The sequence below is a fragment of the Typopeltis vanoorti genome, chromosome 14 (assembly GCF_054136105.1).
Source record: "Typopeltis vanoorti isolate ZY-2024b chromosome 14, IOZ_Tvanoo_1.0, whole genome shotgun sequence".
NCBI classification, from domain to species: Eukaryota; Metazoa; Arthropoda; class Arachnida; order Uropygi; family Thelyphonidae; genus Typopeltis; species Typopeltis vanoorti.
In genome coordinates this window covers 121,349,764-121,373,257 of record NC_143562.1, presented here as the reverse complement: position 1 = coordinate 121,373,257, position 23,494 = coordinate 121,349,764, and the positions used below count along the sequence as shown (strand labels likewise).

At 36.4% G+C, this 23,494-nt stretch overlaps 1 protein-coding gene across 4 annotated transcripts in view; it reads left to right on the top strand.

Annotated features, from left to right (window-relative positions):
- The window catches only part of LOC150099869 (stAR-related lipid transfer protein 7, mitochondrial-like), a 172,119-nt gene that overhangs the window by 74,086 nt on the left and 74,539 nt on the right, over positions 1 to 23,494 (top strand). For all 4 annotated transcript variants that reach the window (XM_090403776.1, XM_090403774.1, XM_090403773.1 and 1 more), the window contains one exon: positions 22,563 to 22,607. In XM_090403776.1, coding sequence (XP_090259902.1) covers positions 22,563 to 22,607 — 45 coding nt within the window. The remainder of the gene's footprint in view (positions 1 to 22,562; positions 22,608 to 23,494) is intronic.

Genomic DNA, 23,494 nt, shown 5'->3' with positions numbered 1-23,494 from the left:
TTCATCTGTTTTATTGCGTATCTAACTTCTTCTTGTAAAATTTTTGGGTGATCATTATTTTCTTCTATTGTTGGCATTGTAGTTTTGTTTCCTTGGTGGAAGATAGTCTTAAAATGGTTTGACCAGATTTTTCTTATATATTCAATATTCCCGGTTTCAGTCATCTTATCCTCTGGCGATATATCGTAGAAACAATAACAGGAAAAAATGTGATTATGCTTCAAGAATTTCAGAAAAATTTTAACATTAAACATGGAGTTGAGAACATTCGTGACTCGTGGGAGCAAGTGTCTTCTAGCTGCATGAGAGCTGTTTGGATAAACCTTTTGCTAGAATGTGCTAATGATTTAAGTGGTTTTCAAAATCCTGTGAATAATGTACGCGTGGATAGGCTTATGTGTTTGTCAGACATTTTTGTAATAGATTTCACGGTTTGATATGAACACAGATGATTAAGAAAATAACTATTTATTAACTTAAAAGCTAATATTTCGCTGGTATTATATCCAGCATCTTCAGAGCACACAACACAAAGTTTGTTACAAATGCAAAACAACCACATCTGGTGTAACAGTGGGGCTAGTAAAAGTAATTGCATAGTGCAACACAAGACTAAAGTCCTAATATGGCACCATCTAGGTTTAAAAAATAATTCAAAGTTTTGAAATAGTAGTCCAAATGATAGTCTTAGAAAGTTTGAAAAAATGAAATAAAATAAAAGTAATAAATATTAATTTGGTCTTAAGATGACTGTCTCCCAAATCTTTGGTAGATTTATACAGCCATACTTGTTAAGGTTTGGAGTATGTTTTAAAGCTTCTGTTGATTCCAGGAACAACCTCTCTGACTTGTAGAAGCTTCTGTGCATTACTTTTGTTTCTTTCCAATTGATCCTGTGTGCAGTGGTATCCAAAGCATGGTCTGCTAGACCTGACTTGCCATAGCAAAAGTGTCGGATATATTTTTTGTGTTCACTGAGGCGGATGTCCACAGTTGCTGGATATAATACCAGTGAAATATTAGCTTTTAAGTTAATAAATAGTTATTTTCTTAATCATCTGTGTTCATATCAAACCATGAAATCTATTACAAAAATGTGAATAATGTAGTTGAAGAAATCGTCGCAATTGGTGAAAACCTTGGTTTTGATGGTGTTGATGCAGAAGATTTAAAGAATTATTGGATTCAAAAGATTTCAGTGACAACAATCTTGAAATTGAACAACAGCACGCATATGAAGACAACGAACAAATGGAATGTGAAGATGAGGTTTCCAAAGGAGATAACAATCAAACAACTGAATGGAATATTTTGCAATTTAGAATCGCTTAAGCGACGTGTAATGGATATGGATCTAGATGTTAATCGAAGAATGTTTGATTGCCGAGGTCTAGGGAGTCATTTTGCTTGTTATCGTAGAATATATACTGAATATATAAAACTGTTCAAACAACTCTTGATAACTTTTTTTGATAAAAAATTGCAGTAACTAATGTAGGTACAAAGCATTTATTCAACATTTAGTTTGCATTACTTTTTTATCTTTCCTAAAAGAGTACCATATAAAACAAATTATTAATACAGTAATCGATCACAGACGAATTGTAATTTTTACCATTGATTATTATATATTATTAACGTGATTTCGATATATGCAGTAACATCGAGGGATTAATTAATCGTGTTTTACTCTACAAGAGTAGAAAGAACAAAACTTATAAGAAAACAGATAATTTCATAACAAATGAAATGCTTAAACAGAATAGAAAAATAATCAAATGTAGCGAAAGAAGAAAAAGATTTAAATACTCTAAACCAAGATATTATTTGTATAAATAAACAGCTTAAATAAGATACAAAGAACTAAAGAAAAACAGCATAAACTAGCAAAAGAAACTCTGAACCTAATTGAAAAGAGAATAAGAAAAGAAATAGGAGAATATAACACAAGGAAACTATTGAAAAAGTAAAAGCATCAAAACTACTATGAGAATATTATTACCACTACTATTATTATTATTCGGGCACCTCCATGGAGTCCGAAGACTCATTGCCGGAGACACAATCTGTCATACTTCTGTTTGAATCCATTAACAGACAAAGCACTCACAATTCTGGCAAACCATTCCACTCATTCACAACTCTCCAAACAAAAAATCTAGTCCTCACACCCCTTACTAGCCACACCTTTATTCAACTTCCAGGGATGACCCCCTTGTTCTGGTCCCTCTAGCCAAGTGCTGAACATTTCCTCTGCATCTATCCTATAAAACCATTTAAGCAACTTAAATGTTTCTATCATTTAAGTTGCTTAAATATCCTATCAACCAATTTCTGCAATCCCCACATACCCTTAATTGATCCTTATAGGAAACATTCCACAGGCCACTCACTATCTTGTTCACTCGCCCCTGAATCCTCTCCACTTCTTCCTCATTCCCAAGAAACCTAGGAGACCACACTTAAGCAAAGTAATCCAGATGTGGGCACATCAAAGCCTTATAGGAATAACAACTTCCTTATCCCTACTTGTTAATGTGTTCTTCAATAGCCAAGTAATTTTATGGGCTACCTTAGCAATATGTCCTATAAATGTTAACACTCTGTCTACCACCACCCCTAAATCTCTAGCTTCATCTATTTCCTGGAGTACAGTGCCATTAATGCGATACATGGCTTGTAATCGATTTATCCCTTATCCCAAAATGCTTAACTTTGCATTTCTCCACGTTAAACTGATACCCCTTTTCTTTTGCCTATACTGACAGCCTATTTAAATCATCTTGCAAACTCTCCACATTGCCTTCATTAACTATTACTCTGCTTAATTTTGCATCATCAGCAAACAACTGAATATTTCCTTTCAGTTTATTTCCTATATAATTCATGTACAAATTAAACAGCAATAGTCATAGCACTGAACCTTGCAGCATACCACTAATCAACTGTTTTCACCTCGATTCTGGTTCTCCATGTACCACTTTTTGATATCTGCCCAGCAGCCACCCTCTTATTCACTTAACTAATTGTATCCATCCCATATTTGTTTTAATTTGCGTAACAGAGTTCCATGTGGTATTCTGTCAAATGGCTTTGCAAAATCCTCAGCTGTTACTCTGTTCATAAAAAGTTAGTAAATTACTATGGCATGACCAACCCTTCACAAAGCCATGTTGACACTCATACAGTATCATATTTTTATCTATCCATTCTTGAATTCTCTTTTTTACCAATTTTTCTAGTACTTTTACCACCATGCCTGAGATACTGATTGGTCTATAATTTGCTACTGCAGTCTTAGAACCTCCCTTATGTAAGGGAATTATTTTGCCCTTTTTTCCACTCCCTTGGAACTCTACCAGAGTTCCAAGGGAGTGGAACTCTACCAGTAAACTCACAAAGCCTAGTCAGAGGCTTTGTGAGTTCACTGGCACGCTCTTGCAAAACCCTAGCTGATATCCCATCTAAGAACCTCTAATTCATCAACTTCTGTTCCCACATTAGTGTCTGTGACATTGACATAGGTTAAAGCAGTAACCTTGCCAGGAAGATATATGCTTGCAAAGTGATCACTCAGTAACTCAACTATTTTATCCACTTCTATTTCCTCGTGACCATCATCACTCATTAAGGTTGATCTTCCATAGTCATTCTTCTTCTTACTTGCCACATAATGAAAGAACTCTTTGGGATTTCCTTTGGCCTGCTTGGCTAAATTCTTCTCATAATCTGATTTTGCCTTCCTTGCCATGCTGGTCACTTTTCTTGCCTGAGCCGTGTACCATTCATGAGTTTGCTGGTCGCCTTTCTCTTTATATACCCTCCACATCATTTTTTCTTCGGCAGCTCATGCATAATGATATTACTCATCCATCTGGAGAGTGCGCTAGTGGGTCAAGCGCTACGGACGTGTTTTGAAGCGCTCCTGATTCAGATAAGTTTTACTAGGAATAATTAAGTATATTTGCGTGATTGTTTAAGTAAGGGCGGCTGTAAACGTTGTACGCTACCGATATTATTAGTGTGGGGTTTTTTTTCTTGCTTAAACTAAATACGAAAACGTTAATATTAGACCTAGTAACCTGCAGAGAAAAAAAAAAAAATGGCGGCGTCATTGTCATTCCATGATTTTAATTTGGATTTCAGTCGGTTCGTTAAGTGTGAGGTCTGTTATATGTATTCCTTCGATTACATAAATGATTTGTGGATGTTTAGTGCGGATGGAAGAAGGGTGTGTGTGCGAAATGTGACCTGAACGAGGAATTGATGAATGCAAATATGAAGTTGATGACAGAAAGTGCTAGTACCGATTGTGTCGCGAGTGCATGTGTGAAAGAGAAGGATGGTGAGAAAGACAGGCGAAAAAATGTTAAAAAATCAGGAAAAAAGAAAAAGAGTGATTTGACAACCGTAACGGATGTTAAAAGGGACGAAAGTGAGGCGGAAAGAAACGAAATTGAGAGAACGAATGAAAGTAGAAATGGCGTGATGCAGAAATCGCAAGTAAAAAAATCGAAAGAATGAATGATAGCGAAAAAAGAATGACTGATGGCGAAAGTTGGACGCATGTTGGAACGAAAGTACTGAACCAAAGAAAGATGAATGACAGTAAAAGTGAGAAGAATGATAGCGAAAGTTGGACGCATGTTAGTCCGAAAGTACGGAAACAAAGAAAGATATGTGAGAGTGAAAGTGAGAAGAATGATAGTGAAAGTTGGACGTATGTTGGACCGAAAGTACGGAAACAAAGAAGGATGAATGAGAGGGAAAGTGAGAAGAGGGGGTCGAGAGTTAGAAAGTTAGAAAGATTTAATGATAGAGTGAATGTGTCGCGAGGTTCGGAAGGTGAATTGGATTGGATGAAGCAAGAAATGAAATGGATGCGGAATGAAATTAAGAGAATTCAGGTCAAAACTATTAAAATAAATCATGATGGCATGAAAGAGTTAACAAAAGATGAGCGAGTGGCGTTGTATGGCGACTCCATTATTAAAGGTGTGCTAGAGGATAAAATGCACAAGGTATGTTTTCCAGGCGGTAAAATGAGTAGAGTGATTGAGGCATTGAATATGAGGCGGGAACGAGCAAAAGAGTTAATTGTATTAATTGGCAGAAATGATTTGAGAGAGAACAAAGAGCATGTCAAAATGAATGTCAGGAGACTGCTTGAAAAGATAAAGGAGAATAGTGTGACAGGAAGGGTGGTCAGTGTGTTGCCTAGGTATGATTGTGGTGAAATGAGGTGGAGAGCAAGGAATATGAATGATATTCTGGCTGAAATGTGTGAGGAGATGGGAGTACAGTTTGTTAATGTGTGGAATGAGTTTGAGGGACGAAGTGAGCTGTATGGGAGCGATGGACTGCATTTGAGTGGTTATGGTGTGAGTCGCTTGGAGAGACTGCTGCTGGAAAGTGGAGAAGTGAATAGAGAGAATGAATCAGATCGAGAGGGGAGTGATGTGGAAGAGCAGGAGAGTAAGACAGGAGAGATTGAAGGAGTGGGGAAGTGAGTGGTATGAGTATAGAAAATGAGAGAATGGGTGTGCAAGAGGAGCAGGGAAATGGGGAGGCTCAGGGTGGACAGGGATACACAGCGTGAGAAAGGTGGATGCTCCAAGAGGAGGTGAGAGCATTTGTAGGCAGGAAAGTAATGGGATGATCAGGGATCAAAAGGAAACAGATGGAATTCCAAAGGGTTCTAAAATGAAGAAGCAGAAAGGGAAATGGCCCCAGTCCAGCATGGAGAGATCACATCGAGTGAGTGGTATCAGTGGAACTAGCTGTAGATCCAGAAATAAGTTGTTGTGTTTGTATACCAATGCTAGAAGTATAAGAAACAAGGCGGATGAAATGGTTGCACTAATTGCATCTGTGCACCCAGAGATTGTCGGAATAAGTGAGACATGGTTAGATGAGGATGACATCCTGACAGGAATAGAGATGGAAAGGTATGATGTGTTTCGTGGATAGAAGGGGTAAAAAGGGAGGGGGGAGTGCTATTGATGATAGAGAAAGAGTTATGTCCATACAAGGTAGAGATGCAAGAGGGAAATGGGGCCAGTGGTCTTGAGGCAGTATGGTGTGAGATAGAGGTGAATAGAATCAAATACTTGGTGGGATGTTGTTATAGACCTGGTAATGTGGATGGTGGTGATAGTGAAATGTATAGTCAAATAAGCCAAGCAAATAAGAAAAGGGTGATCATTATGGGTGATTTTAATTATGGCAATATAGACTGGAATGAAGAGATAGCAACTGGACGTAAAGAAAATGAGTTTCTTGAGTTTTTGAGGGATAACTACCTCAGACAGTATGTAACAGAGGGCACAAGAGGATTAAGGGTCTTGGATTTGGTCATCTCATCGGAGGATGTAATTATCAATGAGGTATCAAATCATCCACCAATTGGTGAAAGTGACCATGAGGTGATTACTTGGGTGGTTGCCAGCAGTGCAAGGACCCCTGTGAAAAAAGGGTATATGTGGAACTACAAGGGGGGTGATTATGAAGAGCTCAGGAGACAGCTTGCAGGTGTAGCATGGAATGAGGAGTTAGCTGGAAAAGAGATCAATGCAGCTTGGGGGATTTTCAAAAAATATTTAGTGGATGCAATGTCTAAATGTATACCACGGGTGAGAAGGTTAAATAAGGTAGGTGTGAGATGGATGAATAAAGAGATTAAGCATGCAATACAGAGAAAAAGGGCATTGTGGAGGCAGCATAAGAGAAGTGGAAGTAACCAATTTCATGAGTTCTACAAAGACCAGGCAAGGAGAGTGACTTGGTTGGTGAGAGTAGCTAAAGAGAGGTATGAACAGCAGTTAGCTAATGAAGCTAAAAATAATCCTAGGGAGTTCTTTCGATATGTAGCCAGCAAAAGAAAGAATGATTGTGGAAGGATGACATTGATTGGAGGAAATGGTATAAAGACAGCTGTTGCAGAATGTGTGGTGGAGATACTTAATGAGCAGTTCATAAAGATCTTTCAATCTTGTGAATGTGACTTCATGGAGAGATTAAGAGCAGTTGATGATGGGGAGGAGAGACAGACTGTAAGTGAGCAAGAGGTGTTTGGGGAGTTGAGTAAACTAGATGTAAATAAGGCTGTGGGACTTGATAATATATCACCGCGTATTCTGAAGGAATGTGCCAGAGAGTTGACACCTGTCTTGACATATTTTTTTAATACGAGTCTTGCACTTGGTCAAGTCCCTAAAAGTGGAAGGAGGGCAAGATTGTGCCACTTCATAAAGGAGGTGATCGAACTCAAGCATCAAACTATAGGCCTATCTGTGTGTCAGGTGTTGTGGTTAAGTTGTTGGAGAAGCTTGTGAGAACTAGGATCCAGAGTTGGGTTGACAACAATGGTATAATCTTTGATGGACAGCATGGATTTGCTAAAGGGAGGTCGTGTTTTAGTAATCTACTTACTTATTACAATAAAGTGACTGCTTCCTTGGACAGAGGAGAAGGATACACAGTAATATACTTGGATTTTGCAAAAGCTTTTGATAGAGTACCTCATGATAAGTTGACAGGCAAACTAGAGCAGATGGGGTTGGATATTAGATTAGTGCATTGGATTGGAGACTGGCTATCTGATAGGTATCAACAAGTTGTGTATGGGGGTGCAATATCCAGGAAAAGGAAAGTCACTAGTGGAGTGCCTCAGGGATCTGTTTTAGGGCCATTACTATTTAACTTGTATATTAATGATATTGGCGAAGATTTGGATGGAGATATTCAGTTGTTTGCAGTTGATGCAAAGTTGGGACGAACCATAAAGAGTAGTGAAGATGTTGTGGCCTTGCAAGAAGACTTGAATAAATTGAGTGATTGGGCAAGCAAATGGGGATGTGAGTTCAATGTTGCAAAATGTAAGGTTTTAAAATTTGGAAAACAAAGATGGGATGCAGAATTTATGCTTGGTGAGAATATATTGTTGGAAGTAGAGGAAATAAGAGATCTGGGAGTGATCGTGGATAAGGATCTAAAATTTAGGGGACACATCGCCAAAATTGTGAAGACAACACAAAGACTTCTGGGAATGATGAGGAGGACACTGACGTGTAGAAGTAGGGAGATTCTTGTTCCATTGTATAAAGCTTTGATTAGGCCACACATGGACTATTGTGCCCAGATTTGGTCACCTGGTTTTCAGAAGGATGAAGAGATGCTGGAAAGGGTCCAAAGGCGACTGACTAAGGTAGTTTCTGACCTCTGGAATGTCGAGTATGAGGAAAGATTGAAAACATGTAATTTGCAGAGTCTAGTGGAGAGAAGGAAGAGGGGCGATATGATAGAGACCTACAAATTGGTAAGGGGTTGTTATAGGATCAATGGTGGAGAAGTTCTACAGAGAATAGTGGGAGATCAGTGGAGAACCAGAGGTCATTCCTGGAAACTGTATAAAGAGGGTGTGAGTAGGGGAGTGAGAGGCAGGTTTTTTTCGTGCAGAGTTGTGAATGATTGGAATGCCTTGCCTGAGAGTGTGGTGTCTGTAAGGAGTTTGAATGTGTTTAAGACCCGGTATGATGAGATGTGTGTGAGATAAAAGGACCTCCTAGATGAGTCTTTGACTCCATGAGGTCTTGTTTAATAATAATAATAATCTAATTCCTACCTGATTAACCCTCCTTACCTTAGGTATACAATTTAATACTGCTTCCTCTAGATGACCCTTAACTATATCCTATGCACTACTAGCGTCCTTACCCTGCAGTGTTTTATTCCATAACACAGATTTAAGCTTCTTCCTAAGCTTGTCATAATCACCTGCCTTGTATTTCCACATATACCCCTTCTTGATAGAATGTTCCTCATGTTTTACAATCTCCCAATCAAGACTGCATGGTCACTTTCACCAATTGGAGGAAACATAGTTATGGATAGCAATTCTGATCCTATGACTAAGTCCAGTACTCTCCCATCCCTATTCCCCTCCATCACATGTTGCTGCTGTAAGTAATTATCTCTGAGCAGATGTATAAATTCTATTTCCTTCCTTCCAGTCTATATCTCCATAGTTGAAATCCCCCATAATAATCACTTGACCTGTACTCATTGTACTAATTTGCCGATGCATGTCTTCCAGATCATCTGTGGAACTCCCTGGCCCATAGCAACAACCAACTGTATATTTTGTCTTAATGACCTCAATCTCACACCAGATTGTTTCAAATAAACAGCCATCCTCCCACCTGTCTCCTATTCTTTTCGGCTGCAATTCATCTGCTATCATCAGCAGTACTCCTTCCTCCATCCTGACTTCCCTGAAAATACTAAACCCTTCACATTCAGTCCCTGTAACTACATCATCTGCTGTTAGCTTAGTGTCACTAATTCCTATAACTTTCAACGAGGTTGCACTAACCAATGCCAAAAACTCATCCCTCTTGTTCCTGATACTTCTGGCATTAGTATATAGAAACTGCAGCATCCCTTTAGTCCCCAACTCACCTTTACTTCCTGAATTGAGTATCCTATTCAATATTTTTGCTTGAGTGACTAGATTCCACACTTGCTCATTATCACACTCACTTGCCTCATGGGTGCCGTCACACGAATTCACTTGCTTCCACCCTAATTGCTTAAGTTTTCCTGAATTCGCACTTCATCATGCTTGGTGAACAAAGCTCTCTCCAGACACCTAACACCAAAACCATTTAGATGCAGTCCATCAGCATTGTATCCTTCTTTCCATCAAACACAGAAAACAGATCAACAAATCATACATCATTCCTTCTGCACATTCTACATACGGATTCATTGGCTACCAATTCCCTCCTCCTCAGTTTGCCTCTATCATAGCATGGTAGGAGACTTACAATCTTCACCTTCTCACTCTTCAGTTTTGCTTCTTCTAATTTCTTTACTTCTTCCCTCATAGAATACTTCTCGCCTCTCAATTCATTTGTACCAACCCAAACAATAATTTCCTTCAACTTACCTTTTTGTATCGTGGCTGATATCGTAAATTTATGCACCTGGGAAACAGGATTTATTCTCACTTTTGTTAAGTACTGCCCTACTCATTGGGTCTCTGTACATAATTTTCTCCTTAACTTGTTTTTCTTGTTTGTTCATCATCATCATCATCATCAAATTCTTGCCGGGTACCCCCCTCAAGGGGTGTACAGGATATGATAGTACTACATGAAAAATTTATATCATTACTAACTTCCTATCTACAATTTTCCTCCAAATCAGTCTGTTACTTGTCAAGACTCCAACATTATCAGATCTTATATTTCTATCGTCTAAGGCACTTTGTACCGTATCAATCCACCTATATCTTGGTCTTCCTCTGGGTCGTTTTGCTGCCACCCTGGCAGAGAACACTTGTTTTCCTAATCTTTCCTCGCCCATTCTGTTTAAGTGACCATACCACCTGAGATTAGCTCTGCTAAGGCATTCCTGGATGCTGACAATGTCAAGTTCTTTCCTAATAACCTCATTTTTTTATATGATATTGCCATTAATGCCATCTGTTCATGCCTATAATCTTTCTCAGGACTCTCGTATCTGTGGTCTGCCTAGTCTTTGGTCAAATGTTTTACTTCTGACCCAGCTCTCAGATCCATAAGTTAAAACTGGTTTGAACACTCTCTTGTATACAGCTAATTTAGTGTTCTGACTAATTTCTCTCTTATTCCATATGAATTTATTAATTGACTTTCTACCTTACCAGCTTTGATGATTCTGTTATCTATTTCCATATTTAATTTACCATCTTCACTAAAAATCGTGCCTAAGTAACTGAAATGTTTTACTTGTTCCACAGATTCTCCGTTCACAACGCAGTTGACATTTTCAACAATTTTACCTATTTTCATTGTCTTTGTCTTTTTATTGCTGACCTTCATACCATATCTATTACAACAGTTAATCAATTTAGTCAGGGAATCTTGCAGACTTGCAGCAGATGTATTTAGAATTATAACATCATCCGCATAAACCAAAGAGCTGACATTAACATCTCCAATTCTGATATCATTTTTAATACCACTTTCCTTCATAATGTGATCCATATAGATAATGAATAACAGAGGGGATAATGTACATCCTTGTCTCACACCAGATTTAACATTAAACCATCTTCCTATACATCCTTCAATTCTAACTGCCGACTTACAACTCAAAGAAAGACTAAGTATTGCTTGATAATGTCCCATTGACACCATATAACTGTAGCGTATTGAATAGCTTCTCTCTTGGCACCTTGTCATATGCCTTTTCCAGATCGACAAAACTTAAATACAGATCTTTGTCATATTCCTATGCTTTCTCAACTATTTGTCATAAAGTGAAGATCTGATCCTGACAGCCTCTATTTGGCCTGAATCCAGCTTGTTCTTCACCAAGTTTATCTTCCACAATCGTTCTCAATTGTTTCTCAAGTATACTTGCATAAATCTTGCCAGGAACACTCACTCAGTAGGGAAATACCTCTGTAACTCTCACATTCAGTTTTATTTCCCTTTTTATATATGGGTACGATGAGAGCTCTACTCCAATCATCAGGAATTTGCCCCTCTGTCCAGGCCTTTTGAACTATGCAGTGCAGCCACTGTAAGACTTTTATACCACCGTACTTCAGCATTTCTGGTTGAATATCATCTATTCCTGCTGCCTTTTCACATTTCAAGCCTTTGATGGCTTTTTCTATTTCAAGTATGGATATGTATTACTGACTGTGTGCCTGTTCAGTGTTTTTTACCACTGTGCTATCACTGCTTGTTTCATTTAGCAATTTTTCGAAGTAGTTACTCCATACTTGAAGGATATCTTTTTCTCCTGTTTTCATGTCACCTTTATCATCTCTAACTCCTTTTACAACACTTTTTCCTCCATTTCTAAGCTTCTTCAACAACCTGCAGAATATCTTACCACCTTCTTGATATTTATTTTCTATGTTCTTGCCAAAGTCCTCCCATGACTTTTGTTTAGCTAGTTTTACACAGTGTTTAGCATTCTTGCATTTGTCTCTGTATTCTCTAAGAGTACAAGCTGACTTATTTGCCAGGAACTTTTGATATGCTTTCTTCTTTTCCTTCACTGCCTCTTTAACTTCCTGTGTCCACCAGGGAATTCTGATTTTTTTTATCCTTGCAGACAACCTCACCACATGCCTCTCTGGCAGAATCAATCAATGTTTTCTTCAGAGTTTGCCACTGAATCTCCAAGGTTTGATTCCTGTTCTCAAACTCTTTCATTTTTTCTTCAATGAGCTTTGTGTATTTTAGTCTACAGTTCACATCTGAGAGTTGCTCAAATTTTATTCGCTTTAAAACTTTCTTATATGTTATTCTTTTCAATATGAAATTCAGTTTTATCCTGCTCAAGACTAAATAGTGATCACTTCCAATTTCAAATCCTCTGAACACTGGTGTCCTGCACCAGGGAGAAAACATCACTATCAACAATAACATAGTCAAAGAGACTTTTCTTATTCCTTGCCCATGTGAATTTGTGTACATTTTTATTTTGGAACATGGTGTTAGTAATAACCAGTCCGTGTCCTGAGCAGAAATCCAACAGATATTTGCCATTATTATTAGCTGTGGTCTTTTCTCCTAATTTTCCCAAAATATTTTTGTATGTCTGACAATCATTTCCAAATCTGCTATTTAGATCCCCAATAAGTACCAACTTTTCTTTTTCCATTGTTTCAGTTGCTTTTTCTAAAGCATCAAAAAATTCCTCCAGTTCTACCTTAGTAGAACCTTCTGTGGGACCATAAGCTCAAATAAATCTCATTGTCCAGTTCCCTATTCTTATATTTGCCCACATCACTCTACTTGAGACTGACTGCCATTCAAGAAGCTTAGCCTCGTATTTTGTGTTGAATACTATGGCTACTCCTTCTTTTCCTTGTTTGTCATTGCCTGAATATAACATTTTGTATTTATTGCTCAGAAAGAACTCATCAGTTTTTGTCTTTTTTTGTTTCAGTCACCCCTATTATGTCGATCTGGTACTTATCTAATTCCTCAGCTAGCTCCATTTCTTTGCCATTCAGGCTTCTTATGTTGATAGTACCAATCTTTAACTCTTGTGATGTTGAGTTTGGGTGTGCTTTCATATTTGTTCCAGTAGCTGACTTTTCGCTGTTTGCCCTTGTTCGACATGGAACCAGGGCGAAATTTAATGCCGGCTGGGGCGTCACCCCAGCCGACATGAAATTTTGTCATGTTGTACCATCATTTTGTATATTGGTTTAAGCCAATAAGAATACAAATTGGTACGCTAAATCCCAAATTGCCAACCTATCCTTGTTCGTTCAGTATCCAGGTAGATACCCAACACAGTGCACCAAAAGAAGGTGAGGATTGGAGACTAGGTCAGAAGCCCTGGTCGGTTCTCCGCAATAAAGGCAATGTGGAGGTCTCCTCTCAGTTATACAGCTTTGACCCTTAAGCACCCCCTTGTTTGTTCAGTCTGTCTTTATTATGCTTTTGGACCACCTGTTTCTCTTTTCAGCCCTACTAATCTCTTGCTGCTTCTGCAGTTTTTCAATTTCGCACTTTGTCCTATGAAGAATAACATTTAAACATGCTATTTCTTTATTAATGTTCATTTCATTCTCCTCTATTTCAACAGCTGCACATTTGATAATAACATCATTTTCTATTTTACCATCAGTATTTGCTGCATTCTCGTCACCTAACAGACTCACTTTTGAAACACTTAATACATACTCTCTCTCTCTCTCCAGTTTCAATTTTCTTTCACGTATTCTTTAATATTCTCGATGAATGCATTTCACACACACTGCACTGAATAAAATCCCACAAATTCAAATTGCTGGAATATTACATGAAGGAAAAGCAGAAGTAATCAGTATTAAAGATAAGAATGGTAAATTGATTCAGGAAAGACAAAAATGTAATAGAAGGAATCGAAGAATTCTACAGTAATTTTAAAGCTGTAAACAGCTCAATCAGAACATTGAAATTCAGTGTTCTGATGTGGAAGTACCATCAGTATTGATTGAAGAAATAGAAAAAGCCTTAAAAGAAATGCTGAATAATAAAAGCTTGGACCAGATAAAATTACAGCAGATATGATGAAACATGGAAGAAGAGAATTACTAAAAAAGTTCAAATAAATGCTTGACAAAATTTAAAATCCTAGATGACCAGAACAAAGCAGAAATGGTCATAATATACAGAATAGGAGATCATACAGTTATAAAAAACTATAAACCAATCAGCCTGCTTTCACATTTGTATAAATTATTCACCAAAAAAATACCAGCCAGTAGGATGAAAAACAAACTAGAGTTCTCACAAGCAGAATTCAGAAGCGAATATTCAACTAATGACCACCTGCAAACTATTATCTAGATAATAGAAAAAAACAAATAAATAGAATATACTACTTTGTATGGCATTTATCGATTATGAAAAGCTTTTGATACAATAGAAAGAACAGCAATAATAGAGGCACTTAATAACCAAGGTATTGGAAAACCATTCGTACAACTAATACAACATATATACCAGAATGCAACAAGTGATATACAATTAAATAATCTAAAAGCAAAAATTAAAATAGACAGAGGAATAAGGCAAGGTGATACAATGTCACCAATAATATTCATTTGCTTGTGCACAAGAAATATTTAAAAATCTAAATTGGGGGGAAAAAAAAGTTTGAGAATAAATGGTCAATATCTAAGTAATTTAAGATTTGCAGATGACATTGTACTATTTTCTAAAACACCTGAAGAACTAAAAGAAATTATTAAAGAATTAATTGCAGAAAGCAACAAGCCTGGTCTCCACATAAATATTTATAAAACTATAATAATGTACAGCAAAAATACAAACTACAACCAAAAGAAAGAAAGAAAGAAATGACAGAGAAGTAGAAAATGTAACTAAAATCAAATATCTAGGTCAAATAATTGACATAGATAGAACTGGGAATAATTGACATAGATAGAAACTGGGAACATGAAATAAAACAAAGAATAAACCAAGGATGTAGACAATTTGGAAAATAATAAAATTTTTAAAGAAAACATACCTATCTGACTAAAAAGAAAAGCACATGAACAGTGCATCATACTAGCTATGACATGGAGCATCATAAGAAGACTGCAAAATAAATTTGGAGCTACACAGAGAAACATGGAAAGATCAATGTTAGATATAAAAAGAATAGATAAAGTGAACAAACATAGATATCAGGGAAAAAACAGGATTAAAAGGCATCATTAAAGAAATTTAAAAAAAAATGGAGATGGGCAGAACACATCGCAAGAAAGGGAGACAAACACTGGACAAAAATTTGTACAAAATGGCAAGTATGAGATGGTTCAAGAAGACCTGGCAGACCATCAGCAAAGTGGAGAGATGAACTACATCATTCAATGAGCAATGACTGGAGCTCATGGGCCAGAGACAGAGAAATGCAGAAAAATATGGAGGAGATTATTGCCCAGCAGTGGATAAATAATGATTTATTATGATGATGATGATAAACAAATTGATAAAAAAAACTTTTGAAAACGAAACTGTTAAGAAACTATATCCGTTTTATTTTTTAAATACTAATTTTTCCAACCACAACATTTTCATTATGGTTTAAGCCAATAAGAATAATTTGAGTTAAATCCCAAATTGCCAGTCCATCCTTGTTTGCTTAGTTTCCAGATAAATACCTAACAGGGTGCACCACAAGAAGGTGAGGATTGGACAGATGTTGGAAGTTTTTTCACTTGGTTAGACTATAAATTATATATTTAGTTTAATCCTTTATCCAAGTGTAAGCAAACAAAGTTTGCACCTGAAGTATCTTCAGGACTGGGGCAATTCGTGGCAAAGGTGGACCTAGTCCTGAAGATATTTCAGACTAATAAAGAAAAAGACAATGAAAATAGGCAGAAAACATTGAAAAATCAGCTGCATCCTGAATGGAGAGCCTATAGGACAAGTAAAATTTCAGCTAATTTAGGCACACGTTTTAGTGAAGATAGCAAATTAAATATGGAAATAGAGAGTAAAATCAGCAAAGCTATCATAGCAAGAAGAATACATTTTTATGGAATGAAAGAGAAATTAGTCAAGACTCTAAACTATCTATATACAAGACACTGCTCGAACCAATTTTAACATAGAGATCTGAGAACCAGGTTAGAAATAAAACACTTGATCAAAAATAAGGATACGGGAGTTCTGATTAATTAATTTTATTATTATTATTATTATTATTTTATTCTTTTATTTTTTTAATTCAAGCGGGTGTAGCACTATACCCATTCAGAGTTTGCTATGCATTTTGTGAATTTCTTTATTTGGAAAAATCTCTCACAATGTTATGACTTCATTTCAGAATGTGATTGGAATTTAATCTCAGACATTAGAACATTTAAAAAAAAAAATTCTTAAAATTGAAACGACTGCAACTCTATCCTTAGTGCTGTCCATTTGTTATTGGACATAATTACTAAAGTTATTCAAAAGATCCCTATAATATTTCGTATTGTTTCACACATCACATCTTGTATAAATGCCATAGTTCAATTTTGTACAAATTAATTACAGTTGCCTCTCTCTAAGCTATTGAAAATTCTCAGTGCTCCATAGGTACAATTCTATGCTTTAAAAAAAAAAAAAACTATCCATTATAACAAACTAGTCTTGGTCCCTGTATCTCATGTTTCAGTAATAAGAATGTGTTGTATTTATACAACAGAATATAACAGTTGAATAAATTAAGAGGTCACACAAATACTTAAGCTAGCATTATAAAGCCACTAAAATATGCTATATTGAATAAACACCTATTTATGAATGAAACATACTGATATGTATGTTATGTGACCCATACTACTATGTAAGGCAAACATATGTATATGCACTCTAAAAACACAGAAGTGTTATCATTATAGGATGTCATGATAATAGCTGAGATTATATAAGGCATCAAAACTAGATAACTGGTTTAAGACCATCACACAACCCGTAAAGAATGTTAGGATCCAACCACAGCTGCTCACCAAAAGTGTAAACGTTACCTTCTCATTATTAGGCATCCATCTCAGTACTGAATGAATGAGTGATGAACTGTCAAGTTAACCTCTCCATGTTGGGGTCCCTTTTCATACCAACTCTTTTTCTTTGCTTTTCTCCCTGTATTCTTCGCTCTATTTCTCTTAACGTGTTTTTTACCATGCTGTCTTCCAGACCACCACCGCCACCACTGAGATCCTGCACCCTGCTGCCATGTAATGCAACCTGTGGTCATCAGAAAAGGGGGAAAGGGTCCTTGTAGTCTTGTACTATTTTGGCCTCTGCTTTAGCAAGACAGGCAGTCCTGTGTAGTTTGGCCAGGATCAGTCAGCTAGCAGGCTTGTCTGCAAGAGTCAGAGGATTTGCAGTAAGTATCCTATCCCATGGTCTGCACACTGTCCGAGGCTTGCTGTGGTCCTGGTATAGCATCTGAGGTAACGCTGGCATTTCACTTCCAAGCACGTTTATTGCTTGTTGGATAATGGGTATCCATGTGTGGATCCATGGTGGTAGGATAGCTCTAGTGCTAAACCCCCCCAAGGCCGAGGACGTCACTCCACCTTCCTGAAAGAGGGTGGAGTGATGAATTGTCAAATTTTGTTGGGAAAAATTGGTCAACCATTGCCAAGAACAGAGAAAGGTGGAAGAAACTGGAGGAAGCCTTCATCCAGCAGTGAACAGAAAATCATTGAAAAGAAGAAATACGAACAGGGACATTTGAGAATTTTCTGGAATGCTTGAAAATGGAGAACATTCCATCTTAATGTTATAGCACATTGCTTCTCCAAGCAGTGATTAGCTCTTAATGTCAATCTTACAAACTGCATCATAGTGAAACCCACACTGTTTTTAACTGCGTTATGTGAGGAAATTGCAAATCCACTAGCAATTATTTGCTAGTGAACTTGCTTTAGAAAGAGTTAATGAATACAAGCAGTTAGGTCTTTTTGCTTAATGTTAAACGAAAGTTTAGTAATTATGTTGGTAGGATAAGTAAAGCTCAGAAGACTTAATCTTAGTCTTAACAAAACAGACTTTGGTTAGACAACATACTAAAAAGTTCAGCAGACTTCTCCTACATGTGAAATGAAAGAAATTTCACATGCAGGAGAAAGGAGGTTATAAATCTTACATATCTCTTGACAGACAGCCAGTATTGGATTATAGCATTCATAATGGATGTCAAAGTATATTCAGAGATTTCTTAAGTGTGTTTAGCGATTGTTAAAATTAAAAAAAGGAAAAAAAAAAGTTAAATAATACAAAGAATAATACAAAATCATTCCGTAATTATTAGAATATGTGCTATAAATGTTATATCAGGTGACATTATTCTGGTACAATAATGTTAAACTGGTTAAACTGTCAAAAGTAAAACAAGTAGAAAGAATCTGTTGATATGGTTTTTGGATAACTGCAGTTTTAAAAATTGCACCTCAAGGAAAACTGTGTGGGGAAGATAATAATCATATAATAAATTTAATTTAATCCTTTATCCTGTCGGCCTGGTTGGCCGAGTGGTTAGTGTGTCTGCTCTCCAGCCAAGAGGCCATGGGCTCAAATCCCACCACGGGCATGGATGTTTGTGATTGTCCTACAAACATTGTGTGGAAAGGGAATCTGTGACCCTATCACTTATTCTAGCAGAAGACATCATTGCCCAAACCATGTGAGATACGGTGTCTACGAATGTGAAATGTGAAAAATAATAATAATAAAAAATAAAAAATCCTTTATCTAAATGCAAGCAAACAAAGTTTGCACCTGAAGTATCTTCAGGACTGAGGCAACTTGTGGTAAAGGTGGACCAAGCTCTCATCACTCCTTGTATCAGTATCTCCCATAATGCAAGCACATCTCCTTCCGGACATGCATAATGCTATGCATTAAGGGAAGGGCCACTACCCAGACCGGTTTCGACTTTTATTGAATGTTCAAGTACAGGTCAAACTCCAAAAACTCAGCGTTGTTCACCCTGCCACTGAGAAGAACTCTCAGCGTTGGCTCTACCCCATGGCAGACTAACCCCACCACCAACCAGAGCCACTCATTTGCTCATATGTCATCTGAGGGGTAATAGCAACAGCCTAGCCTCAGTTAAAACTTCATGGGCTACATCATTGACATTCATCATCCAAGCTTCCAACCAGTGTCAACCTTTATTGAGGTCTCGTCAGTGGGAACCAGACCCAGAAGTGGTGATACTAAGGCAGAAGCAATGGAGAAGTCCTGTTTACCTATACGAGTTGCCAAAAGGTGTACCACCTTATTATTAAATTACTCTGGATTTAGAGAAGGATGTTGGAAGGTTTTATTTTATTTTATTATATATTTTTTCCCCACTTGGTTAGACTATAATAAATTTAGTTTAATCCTTTATCCAAGTGTAAGCAAACAAAGTTTGTGCCTGAAGTATCTTCAGGACTGAGGCAACTCGTGGTAAAGGTGGACCAAGCTCTCATCACTCCTTGTCTCAGTATCTCCCATAATTCAAAACACATCTCCTTGCGGACATGTATAATGCATAGCATTATACATTGTTCAGTACTAGTGTCTTTACAGGCTTAAGGGAAAGTGGAAGAATGGTGACAGCCATTTTATTGGAATAGCATCCATGAAAATACCTATAAAAAACAACTGGAGATATTTCAGGTGCAAACTTTGTTTGCTTACACTTGGATAAAGGATTAAACTAAATTTATTATAGTCTAACCAAGTGAGGAAAAAAAACTTCCAACATCTTTCTCTAAATCCAGAATAATTTAATAATAAGGTGGTACACCTTTTGGCAACTCGTATAGGTAAATAGGACTTCTCCATTGCTTCTGCCTTAGTATTACCACTTCTGGGTCTGGCTCCCACTGACGAGATCTCAATAAAGGTCGAAACTGGTCTGGGTAGTGGCCCTTCCCTTAATGCATAGCATTATACATGTCTGCAAGGAAATGCGCTTTGCATTATGGGAGATACTGAGACAAGGAGTGATGAGACTTGGTCCACCTTTACTACGAGTTGCCTCAGTCCTGAAGATACTTCAGGCGCAAACTTTGCTTGCTTACACTTGGATAAAGGATTAAACTAAATTTATTATAGTCTAACCAAGTGGGAAAAAAAAAAAAAACTTCCAAGGCGCATGGATGAGAAGTTGATTTGTTATGTTTGAAGCTGGACAGTGAGTGGATGTTGTTCAGTAGTAGTGTCTTTACAGGCTTAAGGAAAAGTGGAAGAATGGCGACAGCCATTTTATTGGAATCACATCCATGAAAATACCCATAAAAATATAAGGTGGGAGCAGAACATCTGTGAGAAAGGCTGTACTGAGTCAGTGAGATATGGGTCATCAGTTAACTGGATTTTTTTTTTTTTTTTTTTGGATAGCCTCAAGTATTCATAGCGAGGATTTTGGTGTATCATCCCCAGATTGATAATAGTATTCTAAGGTAGGGCAGATTTGGGTAAATTTATTATACAGTGTTAAAAGTTCTAAGTGAGAAATAATAACACATGATGATGAAAACGGAGTAAGTTACGGATTTGATGTATTTATGCTAGTATAGGCCAGAGGTATAAGTTAACACAAGAAGAGAGAGAGAGATGTGGGCAATATCAGAGATGAAGGAAGGTGAAGTGTGATCGTTCTTGTGTGAAATAAGACAGGACAGTTATTTGGTAGCATTGAAGTCGAGATTGTTCTCACCTCACTGAAATATGTTAAGAGATAAGTTGAATATGGGAAGATTTTGTAGTTAGGATTAGAGCACTCAAATCTAAAAGAATAATGCGTATACTGTTATTAACAGAACTATGGATTTGATTTGAAGTTAGAGAAAAATTGTGGAAGAAAGTACAGGACTCTGGGTGTACTTTTGGCACTGATAGGGAAATCCGAAGAAAGGAAGTGGTCTATTCAAGAAATTTATTCAACTTTAAGAGACAGGCTAATTAAAGATTTATCTGTAATGATTATGAAATTTAGCCTACTTAAACACATCAGTATTATTGTTTTGTCTCTGTGTATCTAGCGAACATATATTTAGGGTGATAATTTCATTAGAATTTGTGTAATTACTCATTCACCTACTTTTTCCAGTACTAAGTTAGTTTGTCTCTAAGTCTGGATTTTTCCCTCACAAAAATATAAAACCAGCTTTAAAGATATTTGTAGTGGTTATATGTGTGTACCATAAAGTGTGAATTTGGGTAATTCATGGATTTATGTCATTGATACCTCTGATGGACCTGAGTTTCCTGATTAAACTATGATAATAAATATTTAAGGTTAGAACAAGGAGTGAACTTACCATTGTGGATAGTATGGTATTTAAGTTTATTGAAGAAATGCAGTATAGATTGTTGGCACAGTGAGATTGACTGAGACAAAGAAGTTTTCAGACTATCAATGAATAGTAATAGTCTTGGAAGGCTGTTTCATTTTAAACCACTATCATTTTGTGGAATTTGTTTAAAATGAAAGTGAGGAGAGTTAGACAAAATATTAATAAAAGATAAATGAAGAAATCTAGAAATTAGCAAAATTAGAACTAAAAATCAAACTGGTTTAATAAATAGTAAATAAATAAATGAAAAGAAAGAAAATGTAAACAATTAAAAATAGCTTAAAACTTAAACAAAGAAGGTAAATTTGGTTCACCTTTTTTATGCTGTCCTATGAGCACTGTACAATAAAGGCTTTATACTGTTGCTTAGTTAGTTTGTGATCACTCCTTGTTCTTACTCAGTCTGTCAGAACCTTTGCCTTAGCCACATTACTTCACATTCACTTTATTGTACTGACTGCCTGCCCACATGAGGTTAGAAAACCTCCATGATTAAAAATCAAATGGGTATTTATTATACTACCATGTTCCAGCTTGCTAAGTCACTCCTTATGTTTTATCTTTAAATATTTAACTTAAGATCTTTTTTTTTTTTTATCGTGGCAATGGCTTAATTTTAAATAACCAAATTACTTATAAGCTTGCTGATTTTTTTTATACATATAGATAAAATAATAGTCATGACAGTCACATACACAAAAGGTGTAGGTTTAAAATTGTTGGACTGAGATTTTGGACAATCTCAAAACCTTAATCTAGAGACCAAACATATGTTTTGTTTTGTTTTTTTCTCAAGTCACTTCAAATCTCCAGTAAGCAGGATGGTAGTCTCACATGAGGTAATAGACACTATCTTCTGCCTATGCATGGACATTTGCAAATGTCCATGCATAGTCAAATCCACAATTCGTAGGTTGGAAGGTGAAGATGTATCCACACAGTCAGCCAGCCAGGCAAAATGTTCTTATTAACTGTTTGTGCACCCTGTATACCAAACTATGCCAAAGCATTTTTATTCATCCAAACTATAATTAATTTCTTCTTAGGCTCTAAGTTTAGCATCCCTAAGAAGTAAAATAGGAACCTTTCTGTTTTTCATTTTTATTAGAATGCATAGTTATATTGTTATTTAAATGATTTTTAAGTTACACTGAAATTTTGAGGCATCTTTTTTAACACATTTTTTTTATTTAAATTTTTTCAGTATCCTATGTATAGCAGAGATTATGTATATATAAGAAGAACAGAAGTAAGTGCTACTGTTTAATTATTAGATATATTTCTTTCTATTTCTATTTTTGTTTTGTACTTTTGTCATCATCATCATGTCTTTCCTTGTCTACTGGCACATAAGGCTACTTGTACTTTTGTAAAGAGTTTTAAATTTATTCATACTATTGAATCTTTTGCAAGACATTTTCTTACAGAAAATGTGTTTTCCCAAATCCACTATTCAGACAAGCATGATAATCAGTCATGTTGGTTAATGCTATTCAATTCGCATTGCTTTTTAAATTGTTCAAGCTATTAAATGTTATTGAAGTTTTTAGTGGTATGTACAAGTAAGATGTAATTAATTATGTCACCTAATTGTCAATAAATTCTCTACTCCATGAAGCTCATCAAATACTAACTATAAACAGTACACTTAATACTGTGAAGTGCCTTAGTTGCTTCACAGAAGCAAGCCTAATATTAGCAAAGGTTTTAAATGTACTTAACTTTTCTGTACTTAAATTTACTTAACCCCTTTTTGGTTCCTAGATCCATTGTCACAACATAGATTGATGACTTATCTTATCCTAGCCAGCATCGACAAAACTTGTTTTGTCGATGCTGGCTAGGATAAGATAAAGGGATAAGATAAAGGGCATAAAAATAGGATAAGATAAAGGGCATAAAAACACTGTAAACTTTGTTTACAGTGTTTTTATGCCCTTTTCTTGAACTGTGAAAATATTCTTGCACTGCTTTGAAATGCAGTTTGTAGCCTTTATATGACAGATTCTCAAGCCAGCTGAAGACATGCATTTCTAATTATCTCTACTCACTGCATATTTGCATATTTTCATTAACTGGGAAAGAAAAGAAAAAAAAGACTTAACAACAGCTTGCCACACAGATACTGCCATGGGA